Source organism: Propithecus coquereli, unplaced genomic scaffold (assembly GCF_000956105.1).
Source record: "Propithecus coquereli isolate 6110/MARCELLA unplaced genomic scaffold, Pcoq_1.0 Scaffold95, whole genome shotgun sequence".
In the NCBI taxonomy this organism is placed as follows: Eukaryota; Metazoa; Chordata; class Mammalia; order Primates; family Indriidae; genus Propithecus; species Propithecus coquereli.
Genome location: NW_012155840.1, coordinates 2,333,204 through 2,347,522, shown reverse-complemented (window position 1 = coordinate 2,347,522; position 14,319 = coordinate 2,333,204). Strand labels below are relative to the sequence as shown.

Below are 14,319 nucleotides of genomic sequence, written 5' to 3'. Positions count from 1 at the left end.
TTTTTTTTTTTAAGACTAGTCAAGTGCAGTAGTGAGGAGAGGGGTTAAGTAGTAGAACAAGGAGTTCAATCTGTAACTGCCTGTGAATGATCAAGTGAGATAACTCACTACCTTCAGACCAGCCCAAATATAATTTCTGTTATGATGATATAATTTATAGCCTGGCTCTGAGAGAAATGTTTAGATGAAACATTTTAAGTGCTCTCACTTCAAAAAAGGAAATATTTCGGGGTAAAGATAAAGTTGTATTGTCCTGCTTGCGCTCATACAAGAGTCATGAAGAACTTCAGTTGGGAAGAGAAAGGGAAGAAGAAGAATAGATTTGGTGTTAGATTTAGGCTTGAATTTCATCTCTGTTACCTACTAGCTTTGTCATAGCTTTTTGCCTTTGAGCTAGTTATTTAATCTCTCTGAAGCTTGGTTTCCTTTTCTTTTTTTTTTTTTTGAAAAAATATAAAGTCCCTCTCTAGATGATGAGGATTAAAGAAGACAATTTCCTTCAAATGTTAGATTCACTCAATGCATTGTAGAAAAAAGGCCACCCTCTATTTATCAAGTTTATTCAGTTGGATAGTTGCATCCAAGGTACATACTAGCACAGCCCTTTTATATGAAAGAAGAACAGAGAGTTATAAAACACATGTACATTTTAATTTCTAGGCACATTCTCAAGGATAACTAGTTAACTGAACCCAAGTTCAGAGATATGTGTCTGGAACAGTTCTTATAGCACTAATGAGGAAGGCCAAAAGTCAAGATGGGAGATGACTTATCATTGTCTCCTTGAACTTAACAGCTGCTGGTTTCTTTCCCTGTAGAACACTCAAGCTTGAGCCCCCTGTCATAATATCTGTGGGACTTCGAGCCCCCTGTCATAATATCTGTGGGACTTCGGCAGTCCTTTAACCTTAGACTCTTCATTTGTAAAGTAGAATTCTAATACTTGCTCTGTGTACCTCACAGGGTTGTTGTAAGGATCAAATAGGACAATGTTAGTATAAATTCTTTGTGAACTAAAATGTACCAAACAAGTGTAAGGAATTTCTGTCACTGGTGTAAGTTGATCAACCACCTTTGCCACCATGATTTGAACAAGTGGCTCAGTCTCCTACTCAATAGAGGATTTCTACAGGCATTTACTATGCATTTCTTATTATTTCCCTTTTCTTTTCATTTCACGCACAGTTTGGAATTGAAGTGGTCTCATATTGAATGGTCACAGACTGAATATGAGGTCTGTGAGAATGTGGGTACTTTGCCCTTGGAAATTACCAGAAGGGGATATTCTATGGACTCGGCCTTTGTGGGCATAAAGGTAACAACTCTAAAATGCAAATTATCAAGCTAAAACGTATGTTGCTGGTTAAGTGCCTTGGATTTTTCTTTCCAGTAAAATTCAGAATGACCAAGGAAATGTCAAACTGCAGGGATGTCATGCTCTTCTGAAGATTCTAAGTACAAAATCTCCTTGTCCCTCCATCCATCATCTGGGTTCATTAACCCTGAAATACAATTCTTTAAAACACATTTTCAGTTTTGAAATCTGATTATTTGTCTCTATAAACTCTTAAATTTTGAAGTTTTATTTCACAGAGAGATATAAGCAACTTAGTGAAATTGGGCTAAATTTTTCTCTGGAAAGAGAAGTTGGATGCAAGACCTTTGTAGGGTACCCAGAGTGAATTTCAGTCTCCAAATCACTTCCTCTTAATACACACCCCTGATCACTTTCTGTGGTCTCAGTGAATGAGGCAAATCAGGAGACTTAAACCTATTTTAAGAATTGTCCAAGTCATTCAAAATTAAGAAAGCATATATTAATACAGGCACTTTGAAATATAAAGGATTTTCAGGTAATCCTTTTTGAACTATTCAACTCACTATTTCTTTCCGTCAACATGAACTATGAAGTACAACCTATGGCTCCTGGAATTGAAGGACTTTTTAGGAGTCATTATAATAATAGCACTTCAAGAGAATGAGAGCATGAAAAGCTTGTATGTACTAATGATGGAGAATGAGTTTTAAAGACTCCCCTTTTCAATCTGATGAAGAAGTCACTAATATTAGCTTCTGGGAAGAATGGCATCTCTGTTAAGTCTCCATTTTAGTAATGAATTCAAATCACCCTCAGAACTCTGCACACCTAAATTCCACCATACCCAGACTCAGTATTTTATCTTTCTACTGGACATAGACTCCTTTCCCCAGGTCTGTTGGTGCTTTATTGTAATTAAATAGCAGAAGGCTTGGTATACCCTATCACTTCCCAGAGGATTACATATGGAATGGGAAAGAATCTGCCTGGGTGGTTTTCTAAGAATCCTCTCATCCTCATAGAAAGCACCATATGCTCTAGTCTGGAGTCTTGGGCCGCACTACCACTCACCTTGCCAGGTAGAAAGAACATACATGGCGTTACATGGAACCGTATGTCTATTATGCGGAATGTGTACTGGGAACCTGCCAGCTGAGTGTGCAGGCCTTCATCAAACATGGTCCCAGAGTCTTTCAGGACAACTCTACCCTAAGCACAAACTGCCATCTTACGTAAGACCTTATTGGCTACTAGGAGCAGGGAAAGAGAAGGTACTGTTACACTGTGTGGTTTGCCCTGGTTTGAATCATGTACCTTCACCTGACTGATTTCTCCAACCACCTTGCCTCCGACCATTGCTTTTCCTACGTAGGATTCTGTAAACTCAGTGGTGGTAAATACTAGGTAATTGTATGTACAAGAACCATGCAGGGAAATGTAACTTCCAGCATATGGTGGGTACAGGTGTACAATGGGCTGCCTTTGCACAATGAAAAGTGGTTCGGGGGAGGCCTGGCATTGTAGACTGAGCAAATAGGAGCCTGGGAGGTAGTACCCTTCCTCAGCAATACGTCTCCACTGCAGACCAATTCATACATGTTAGGGCCTCTTATTTGAAATGAACATATTGTCTGAGGCCATAGAATAGCAATTCTGAAGTTTTTAATTGGGCACTATATTCCTTTGTAAGAAGGAACGTATAAAAATGTGCAAAAGTAACAACTGCCTGTCATGCTTCCACTGGATTCTTATTCTATGACTTCTTCAAATTAGCCAAGGGCACTTCTTAACACATATGTAGGCACACACTGGGGGGAATTTAAGGCCATGACTTCAGAGACCTTGGATCACCTCTTGATTTTTAGTCCTGGAGCTGAGGAGCAGGGCTGTAGCCAATAGTCTCCTTAGACTAGGGTGATTTTTTTTTTCCCCACAACTTACTCTAGAACCTTGAAAGCCCTGGATGCTGGGTGTGGATTCCCTTTGTGGGGCTGTTCACCAGGTCTTCAGTCCCACAAAACTCTCCTTCATGTCTGCGAGGAGCGATGGTTTCATCCAGGTGGGAAAATGGAACAGACTTGTTTGCGTTAATTTGGTCAAGAGGACTCCGGTGCCCTGGAGCTTACAGGATGCGTCAAAGCTGGCTGACAGATCGTCACGTGGCTTGTCAGGAGTGCCTGCTTTTTCTTCTCTTCAATTTTCTCCCTCCCTTTTTGTAAAGGCACTATTTTAAGACCAAATTGGGCTTAAAGGAAGGTAATAAAATTGTACTCATAATAAAAAGAAAAATATTGTTTAAAACTCATGCTACTTTCTCCAATAATAGAATCATTTATAAGGGAGAAGGAAAAAAAAGCATTTCTTTCCATTGATATTAGTCTAGCAAAAAGTTAACTTAAAGGAAAATCCAAAATGGTTTATTATAATAAAAAAAAACTACCTAATATTAAAAACAGATTTAAGAGCATGAGTTTAGTCTAGTATGGGGGAGAATAGATGTTTCTCTATTATAGAATATTTTTATTAAAAAAAGACATTTTTTCCCCTCTTAAGGTCAACCAAGTGTCAGCTGCAGTTGGAAAAGATTTCACCGTGACTCCATCTAAACTGATTCAGTTTGACCCAGGTATGTTTAGTGTCTACAGTTTTGTTTCATGTTTTTTGTAAGCAAGTCTGGATATTGTGGAGAAGACAGAATACTATGTAACTTCAGCCAACCAGAAACTCATCAGGGACCCACATCATCTCCAAAAGAGATGAGTTTGAGTTTGAAGTTTTGCCCTCATACATTTTTTTAATAACAAATGAATATTTATTTCAAATGAAAAGAAAGATCATAACAAATATAGAATATAAAATATCACATATTTTATATCTAAACTTCTAAAAAATCCAGAAAAAAATAAGGGCATTTAAAAATTATTTAAAAGTCTGACACACAGTTATAATAATTTAATTGCCTCATATTTTTTATGGAAATTTTCACGATATTTATATGGATTCCTAAACGGTATTTCTAAATGATCCATCTTCAAATAGATTGATATGAGAAGATTTCAGGGGAAGACATTATTTACTTAAATAGCACTTATTTTGTTTTAAATTTGTTGAAATATTTTTCTAGGTGCAAAGAGGAATACAAAAGTCTGGCACCTTCTCTCAAGGATGTTCTGTTGTATGGGAAACATAGACAAGAAAATACTTGCTAATATTAGGACCCAAAGGATGAACCATTCTGGCTAAGGAAAATCTTAGAAGGCTTCCCAGGGGAGGCAGTATTCTAATAGGCAGAAGAAGAAAGAATCCCCAGGCACTAATGCACCTTTAGGGAATTATGTCTAAAGCTGAGACTGGAGTCCCCCTGTCTTTCCCTGGCTTCTGCAGATGGGGCAGGTAGCACTACCTCACCTCACTGCATGGTTCTCTCTCTTTTCCTATGGTTTGGGATGTACTCGAATGACTTGTTGGGGGGACAAATACAAATGCAAAAAAAAAAAAAAAAGCAGACAGGGCTTGTGGCTTTGTGTTTTCCTGCAGAGGAGATGTTCTGTGTTCTAAAAGCACTCCACTAAGACCCCATGTTCACTAATTACACCTGTAATTATTCTATTTCCAAATAAGGTCACATTCTGAAGTACTGGGGGTTAAGACTTCAACATACGAATTTTTGAAGGACACAGTTCAGCCTCTAACAGTGAGCCTTCAATTTGACGTGCAACAACCCAAATACTGTTATTGGCCTCCTTTTTGTGATATAAACTTTCTAACTCAGATAGGTTTGTTCCTCAGCTGCCCACCCTTTGTGGGAAGAGTTATTCCTACTGTGTATTTGACGTTTACCCTCACGGTGCTACAGGCCTTTGTGTTTTGGTCATCCCTCCTACGAAACAGTTTGATGCATTTGCACTATGCCGTTTTTGTACTTCATGTTAAGGCAGTTCCAACCTTTCTATTTCTTGAAAGTCGAGATTCTTTGCCACATGTCATCTTTCTTATTTGAGGTCTGTTTGTTACAAGATCAAGTGTGATCCAGTAGGTTCTGAGAAGCCCATCAGGTACTCCTAGAATGTTTCACACTACGGGAAGCTCTAAAATCTACTTCTTGGCGATCCTACTGGATAAGTGCCCATGAGTCTAGAAGAGTTTACATGCTGTTTTGAGTAGATGGATACTAGTGACTTCTGGGACAGCTAAATATTCTTATGATTTTAGATATTTTAAGAAATGATATAAGCATATCTTAAACATTTTTTTAAAAACCACTAAGCTGTTCATTATTTTGGAATTTATTAAGCTCAAAATAGTTTTGTAAACTGAAGTCTTGATTTAGAGAATTATAAATTATAAAGTTCCCCATGTCCACAGGTCAAGAAAATGTTAATTTGCTTCCATATTATTAATCCTTACCTCTTTTGGGTCTGTTGTCCTCCACATCTTTTGTCCAGAACAGTCTATTCGTTTCTTTATAAACAGCAGCTTCCACGATTGAGTGGACAAAGACAGTGGGATATTATAAGGTTTGAGAACTCTTGGGAGGGAGCTGGAAAGGAAAGGAAAGCTTGCCTTGCAGCTATTGTAGCAAACCAAAAACAAAACAAAACAAAAAACCAAAAAAACCTAAAGAACTACTGAATACTTTGCATTCAGCTATTGTGATTAATCTTGAGCCAATATGTAAATACTCTTGAGAAAATGATTGTTTTCCTTTAGAATATGTGTTCTTGAAAGCTTTGCTGTGTTCTTAATTGAAACATCATCATTCTTAAGAGTCAAAATGTTTTCCAAGGGAACAGATCTCTAATGTGACATTTACTCAAAAATATTGAGAAAATGTCTCTCAATAGAGAAATCTGCTTTGCTGGAAAATATCCAGGAACTCACCTAGTCTGTAATGTGGGATATTTCTGCATAAAATGACACCTTCTGTCTCCTCTTCAGCACCTTTTGTTTTGTGGGAACAGGGGGTCAGTTCAAGCCTTCTGAAAATGTTTGTATATCTCATGGACTTAACAAATACTTTGCACCTTGAAAGTGGAAAAGGAAGGAAAAAATGATAAAGTTCTTACTTCCAATCTCATTAACCTAAAAATGTTGGTCCTATGTGCACACCTGGTAGGCATAGAGACAAAGCTGAAATGCAGACAAATCAGAAGCACTTAAAGGAAATAGAATAGATTTTCTGTAACCATCTGGTTCTACTTCATAAAGCCCAATGCAAACTTGGGGGGGAGATGTACTATAATTTTTAAAAAATGAATCTTAAAAATAAGAAGGGAGTTGGTTAGGGCTTGGAAATAATTTTTGTATTGGATTTTATTTAAATAATGCTTATTTTTATGGTCTTTCATGGTCAACACAGTTCTCCAAATACTAACAATTTGCTTTCTTTATTATCTACTTCTTATCTTTTCATGCCAATTTTATTGCAACATCTGCCTATGTGGTCTCTCAATTTCTCCCCTCTATCTGACCAGGTCCCCAAATCATTTCACGTAAGACTCTCAGGTTTGTTTTGCTAAAACTTCCACTTTCAGTATGTCGCTTTTTGTTCAAGAGCCTTCCCCATTGCCTACGGTGTAAAGTCTGAATCTGGCCACCTTGTGTCCAGGGCTCATTGCAGTCTGACTACAAACTGTCTTTGTAGCTTTAAGGCCTCCTGTCCACCAATGTGCCCTCTCTATTCCATCCAGCTAATCCACTCACCCTTGTCTGATCAAGGCCTCTACTTTGCTATCTTCTTGCGTTTGCTTATGTTTTTTTCCCATATCCTTCCTCCTACTCCTTCTTACTCTGGAGCCCACATACATATAGGACAAACCATCGATTCTATTCTTTGGCAGCTAATCATGCATAGCTTTGAATGATTATTTGACTTTTCTAGCATTTATGTCTGTCTCCTCCAAGAGATTTTAAATTCCTTTAGGTCAGGGCTTGGCTTACGTTACACTTATGGTATTCTCCATAGCATCTAGTGCACAGGTAAGCACATAATAAGTACAAAATATATATTTTGATGGATTGATTCATCCACTCATGAGATGGGAATTAGATAGTATTTTATATTAGATGCTTCACTTCTGTTTTTGTAAAGACTGCAAAAGTAATTGATTTAAGAACTCAGTTGATACCGAAAGCTTAAGAAATTAGCTGTCAGACTATTTTTTAAAATAAAATTATTCCAAATACACCTAATTTTTCCCTTTAAGTGCAACCAGCCAAGAATAGTATAAGAGAACAGTTTTATCTTTCCATTGGATTCTTCTGGGGATTGATGAGACTTTGATCATGAGATCTATGTGATGCTTACCTTCAAGAAAGAGGCATCATATGGATGGCACATTTGAGAGGCATAAAGCTGTAGAAGGCAATCTGCAAGGAAAAAAAAGAGACATATTTTTAAGAGAAGGCTACGGAAAACATTGTTTAACTATCTTATAGAAAGGGGTTTAAGGGAGAAAATACTCAAATAGCCAATGAGTAAATGGTAGAGTAAACTTTTCAAACTTAGCCGTGACAGGTTAAACCATGAGTTTATTATCTTTTTTCCCCCTTAAACTTGAGCCTTCTCTCTCCACTTCAACAGTATTCTCTTTACTTCCTGTCACCATTTTCTCTTCTAAATAAACTTGGAGGATATCCTGTAATACACATTATGGAAACTGGTCAGGATAAGAAAATCTTAGAAATTTCTTCCAGCCTTAATATAATATTTTGTGTTTCTGGGGGTTGCTTTGCTTCCCATCTTGGTGGTGACAGGAGGACTGGGATATGTTTGTAACATAAAAACTGTTTTGTGTTAAGTTTGCAAAGTTATTGTGAACCAAGTTTGATTGTAACTCCATGAATAGAGGCAGACGGAAAGGGGGAGGGAAAGGGCTCAGTTTATTTCGAGACCCCCCCCAGCCCATAAATTCTCTCTAGGAGGATATCAAACTGCTGTGTGTTACATCATCAGAAAAAGCATTTGTGTCTAGAAGGATCTCAGGAAGTGGGGCAGCCAGTGCAGGCAGCTGTCTTTAGGAATCAATCATTTCAAGCGTTCCATGAATAGCATGAAGTACCATCCAATAATCACTTCTGTCTACATCAACCTCTTAAGATTTTTGAAACTATTAAGGTTTTAAGGATTGCAGTACTCCTTTTTTCTTAGGAAGAGAAGGGACAGGTTGGGGGAAAAAATTGTCTTGGATCTCATCTACTAACCATTTTTTTTTCATCCCTTACATAATGCAGCTTACTTTTTTGTTACAGTGTTTGCATTTAAACAGAATCATCATTGTCCAGGAACAAATGTGGTCTTTTCATATTATTTGGGAGAACAGCAGGACTTCAGTGAGTTGGTAGCAGTACAATAGCTCACTCAGGCTACTGCAGTCTAGCTGTAGACATGTTAATTAATATATTTCTCTGACACCTAGGTGATTGAAATAGCAATTAAAGAGTAATTAAAATGTTTACTTCTTGTAGGAATGTCAACTAAGATGTGGAATATAGCAATTACCTATGACGGATTAGAGGAAGATGATGAGGTCTTTGAAGTAATTCTGAACTCCCCTGTGAATGCAGTTCTTGGCACAAAGACAAAAGCTGCAGTGAAAATTTTGGACTCAAAAGGAGGTATTCTTTTGATCCTCATCTTGAAATCAGGAGCAGTCCTGGCGCTGTAGCTCTTGCTTTCAACGGCCAACGTGCTTGATAACACCTTCAAATCAAAATGCTTAATTTCTTGTCAAGAAAGCAACCTCGGTCATGATGGAGGCCCTTTATTCTGGTTTCTGCTTCATGTGGTTTTCCTCCTGCTAAGAACTATCGCTTGAGAAAAGCAACAAGTCAGTGCCATAGTTGTTTTTTTCCTACTCGTTTGTTGTTCTCACCAAGGGGGAAACAATGTTGGTGAGAATCTATGGATAATTATTTTCCCCCAGAGTTTGTGGAGCTGTAATTATCTTCCTCTGTTAAAGAGAGCTCTCAATGCCTAAAACCCGAGCCCCCACTGTAGTGTGACCAGGAAAATTCTAAGAGAGGAAGGAATTGGAGAAAAATAAATGTGAAAGATGCAGCTGGCCTGGGGATTCAGGAGCAGCTGGAGAATATTAATGAATGACTTTGGGCTGCAGAGCCAAACAGGCCCTGGACTGTAAATGCTAAAGAACAACCTGTGAACTAAATAAAATAAAGACCGGCCAAAGTCTTTGGTGCTCAGATTTTTTTTCTGTCCAGTGTCTTCTAGTTACTTGTCTTTTTAGCATTTGACAAGTGACAGGACCATACTCAATCTTATACCCTCATTTTCACACCCATCATGCATGTGGTCCATATTTTTTGCTTACCTGGAATGTATTCTCTTCTCTTCTTTTGGTCACCCTTTAATAAGCATGGGCACTGTCCTCTTTTCTTTATAATATCCGTGTGTCCACAACATGTCTCCCTACTACGTTTCCTTACCAAATTCATATATTTTCTAGTAGAATTTTCTGTTCACAGTAAGTACCCAAAGTACATAAAATACACACTTGACATATGAAATATAAAATATCCAGATAAGAGTTCTGACCTTAGATTTTTTTTTTTTATGCCTTCCCAGAAATACTAACCCATGAGGTTTCCAACAGAAGCAGCTCTGTTAAGATTTACTGGGTCTTTGTTCTATAACAGTTGAGTGCAAATTTTTATAACTTGCTTGATTCTGTGACATCTTTAAACAATTCCAATTTCCACCTCTAGTTGATGAACACTTTGAAGTGCTTGTGGAGTAATAGTTGATCAGTGAATAAACCTGGTATACACTGTAATATGAAGAGAAGTGAAGCCGTTTCCCAAGTATATGGTATGATTATAAAATCGTGACAATGATTTTCATTTGGGGTTTGTGAAATCAATTTCATGACTATGAAATCACCCTGTAGATGTGCAGAAGGCACAGCTTTCCTGGCTGGAAACTGATGAAGAATAAAGGAGTTCCTGGCAAATGGCAATAAGGCAACATCTGGTGGGAGAATCATCCATCTAAGTTTAATGACAAGCTGCTCCAGGAGCTGTGTCAATGTGATCCCTTATCTGTTTGTGTAAAATGAACTGACCGCCTGCCATCTTGCATGCCTCTAGGACAGTGCCATCCTTCATATTCCCTCAACCAAAGCAAGAACAACACATGGGAGAAGGGCATTTGGCGCCCGCTACCCCCAGGGTCTTCCTCACCCACCACTTCTGGCTCTTTTCATCTGGAAAGAAGACCTCTTCCATCTTCCAAGTGGTTAGCGGTCACCAGGGGAGACACCCTACGGGGCTTTGATTCTACAGATCTTTCTCAAAGGAAACTTAGGACTCGCGGGAATGGCAAAACAGTAAGGATGGGAACTTGCTGGGAGTCGATGTGTGGAATACGTTAAAAGAATCAAAAGATATTAATAAGTATTCTGCAGCACTGAAGCAGTTGTTTTGATTCTCATAGTAAGTGAGTTCCTTACACAGTTATGCAGTGCCTTTTGTATACAAAGGTCATGAGGCTGCCCCGCTTCATTAATTGTACTAATTGAGGTGAAAGATATACTGATTCATCCATATGATTTCTGCTTTAGTTTCTTTTGTGATGAAGACAGATAGGTAATGACCAGTGGCCCTGAAACAGAGTGAGATTAAGTGATCCACTGGGGTGTGGAAGCCATGGCTTTGACCTTATTAGCACAGCATTCTAACCAGGCACACTCTTCACGACTGTGTGTGTGTGTTTTCTTGGACCTCTGTGTACTATAGATGTACTCAAAACATAAAGGTATCTTTTCTTCCTAACTGGTACTATGTATGTATAAATCAAGACAATAATCATAAATTGTGATTAAACCTAGTGATTTTTGAAATTGCAACGATTTGGGCATGGAAAATCTTAAGAAATACATGTTTTAAAATTTTTCAAATGTTAATAAGGTCTTACTAGAAGCGTGGTTTTACCCTATTGCTAATTACTATTCAAGCCAATTTTGTTCATATTTTGTTCTCTCTTAATTTTAGGTTCCTCCATCCTCTGTTTATAGAAATGGAACAGACACCATCTACAATGTAAGCATTGTCAGAGAACTGCTAAATTTCTTGTGTTTATGGGTACAAAATATTTAGTGAAACTATTCTTTTATATCTTTTATATTTCTTTTAAAAATATGTTGAAATTAGAGGCTTGGGTGGTCAGAAAAAACCTCTCGCATCTTTTTGCTTTGATCAAATACTTGAATTGCTCATTTTTACAACAATTTTTTTTTTGTTTGCTATCTTGGTGTTTGTTTTTTCCTTATTGTTGTTGGTGATTTCATCAAGTATCATGGGATGGTTTCCTTTAAACTAGAGAATGACAGTTCCCCAACTCACACAAGGAAGGCCAAAGTATCCATCATTAGTCAGCCACAAAAGGCAACCAAAGTGGCAGATCTGCCTCAGGCAGATAAGGTGGAATCCACAACTGACTCACACTTCCCCAGACAGGTATGGAAATCTTCTTTCCTTCCTATTCACCTTATAACAGGCTGTTTGCTGGGTCATAAACACACTTAATTCACAAAATAGCCTCTAAGCTTGGGGAGAGTTTACTGAACACAAATGCTTCCCAACAAATGAAGACCCAAAGGAGGTAAATTTATGACCAACTTAAATTAAGTCAATTCTAAATTGCTTTTCCTTACCATAGGACCAGTTGCCCTCATTTGCAAAGAATTGCACTCTGGAATTAAAGGGGCTCTTCCATTTTGAAGAGAACACCCAAAAACTCTATCAATGCAATGGGACTGCCTGGAAAGCCTGGAGCCCCCAAACCAAGGTAGGAGAGAGGTTGAGTAGCCAAGCACCTTTATTTGCAGTGTGCCCTGTGATATAAGCTAAGAAAAGGGGGAATGGCCTGGTGTGTGACTCAAATCCTGCTATATCTGCCTGCCCTTGTTAGACCTTGAAGGCGCAGAGGGAAAAATGGCCCAAAGTGTTATTTTTCAAAATCACAAAATGTATTATTAATAGTTAAATCAACACAATTTAAGAGGATGTGCACTTATTTTGTTTAATTATCAGAATGTAAAAAGTGTAAAATTGAAACATTGCTGACTGTGGTAGTGTTTTTTGTAAGAAGCCATTGCATATCTCAAGGTGGAGAACTGTGATTAGGGCTGACTCCCTTTGTGGTGGCAAAGCTACTCTCTTGAAGAGGGTTCCTTATGCTGGGAGCAGACTCTAAATTGTAAACAGTACTGTTATGTGAACACAGGCAACTATTTTTCAGGTTGTGGAAGACAAATCCTGCCCAACTGGGTGGCACCGGCACTCAGGCTACTGTCACATCTTGATCACAGAGCAGAAAAGCACCTGGAACGTGGCTGCCCGAGCTTGCAGGGAACAGTAAGGCACCCTATTTCACCTTGGATTGATGTTTTCTTTTCCACTATTTTTCTATTTTCTCACGGAACTATAAGGCTGCTTCATTCATTCAACAAGTTTTGAGTGTCTAATATCTGCCTGGCTTTGTTTTAGGATCCTGGAGGGAGTTCGAGTTCTGTAGTTCGGAATGGATTTGTGACTGACCTTGATAATGTATTGGACTTAACTCTTTTCTGTTAAAGCTGTGCCATTGCTACATTTCTTTTTTTTCTTTCTTTTTTTTTGGTCTCTCTATCTCAGTCTTTTGGAGAAAATCAGGAGGAGCTTTTCTGAGTCAGCTGCATTTCAGGTTCTGATATGTGATAGGAATCCTGCTCACTGATTTGAAAATATATAGTAATGGAAAGCCTTATAGCAGACTACTAGCAATATAAGAAGCATTGATGATTATAAAGCTAGACAAGTTGGACAAAGGCTCATTGGGTAACAGAACATTCAATGAAGGATGACTTGTGGTCAGATAATGACAACAAAATTTATCTAGTCCGGAAGGACTTTAAAAATGCATATGTTCCTATCCCTCACCCTCCTTTTTTGCCAACCTGGATATTATCCAAACAACACAGTTAGACTAATATGCCCTATGGCTGGAAGTTGAGACTAGAGAAGTCCATGGTTAATATTGATCAGATCTTGTACTTCATCAAATTTTAAAATTATGTTCATCTAAAAACACCATTAAGAAAATGAAAGACCAAACCACGTTCAGGAAAAGTTATTCTCAAATCACATATCTGATGAAGGTCTTCAATTCTGAAAAACTCCTACAAATCAATAACAAACAGGCAGCTCAAACAATAGCAAATGAATTGGAGAGTTCACAAGAGGACTTGTACAATTAATTGGCCAATAAGTAAATGAAAAGTTGCTCAACACCCTTAGATAACGGGTACATTAAAAAGCCACAATGAAATACCACTTCACACCTCCTAGTATAATTAAAATCATAAAGATGACAATACCAAATGTCGATGAAGAAGTAGAACAAATAGAATTCTTGTGTATTGTTGGTGGATGTGTAAAATGGTCCAACTTTGTAGAGCTGTTTAGCAGTTTCTTATAAAGTTATGAACATCTATCCATGACTTAACAATTGTACTCCTAGGTATTTAACCAAAAGAAATAAAAATATATGCTAAAGAAAGTTATACAAAAGAATTTCATAGTAACTTTATTCATAAAAATAATAATTTGGGTTATTTGTCTTTTCGTTATTGATTTGTAGGAGTACTTGATATTTTTTTCATCAACAAGAGAATAAATTGAGGGTTTTTTTGATAAATTGTTTTATAAGCAACAAAATAGAATGAACTACTGAAAGCTCCAAGAATCTGGATAAAACAAAAACAGAATGTAGAGAGAAAGCAGCCCAAAAGAATACATATTATATGATTTCATTTATATGAATAGGAAAATATAATCTATGGTTCTAGAAATAAAAAATATTATCTCTGGCAGGATTGTAGAATAACTAGAAAATATCAAGAGGTAATGTTCTAGAGTGATGGAAATGTTCTATGTCTTACTCTGGTTGATTGCTACATGGATGTGTATACAATTGTCAAAACTCATCGAAATGAGTATTTAAA

The 14,319-nt window shown here is 37.6% G+C and overlaps 1 protein-coding gene across 1 annotated transcript in view; it reads left to right on the top strand.

Moving 5' to 3' along the window:
- Positions 1 to 14,319, top strand: part of FREM1 (FRAS1 related extracellular matrix 1) — a 117,814-nt gene that overhangs the window by 95,952 nt on the left and 7,543 nt on the right. The window contains exons 27-34 of the mRNA XM_012665022.1: positions 1,186 to 1,315; positions 3,872 to 3,944; positions 8,786 to 8,935; positions 10,424 to 10,662; positions 11,327 to 11,374; positions 11,627 to 11,791; positions 11,994 to 12,122; positions 12,576 to 12,691. Coding sequence (XP_012520476.1) covers positions 1,186 to 1,315; positions 3,872 to 3,944; positions 8,786 to 8,935; positions 10,424 to 10,662; positions 11,327 to 11,374; positions 11,627 to 11,791; positions 11,994 to 12,122; positions 12,576 to 12,691 — 1,050 coding nt within the window. The remainder of the gene's footprint in view (positions 1 to 1,185; positions 1,316 to 3,871; positions 3,945 to 8,785; positions 8,936 to 10,423; positions 10,663 to 11,326; positions 11,375 to 11,626; positions 11,792 to 11,993; positions 12,123 to 12,575; positions 12,692 to 14,319) is intronic.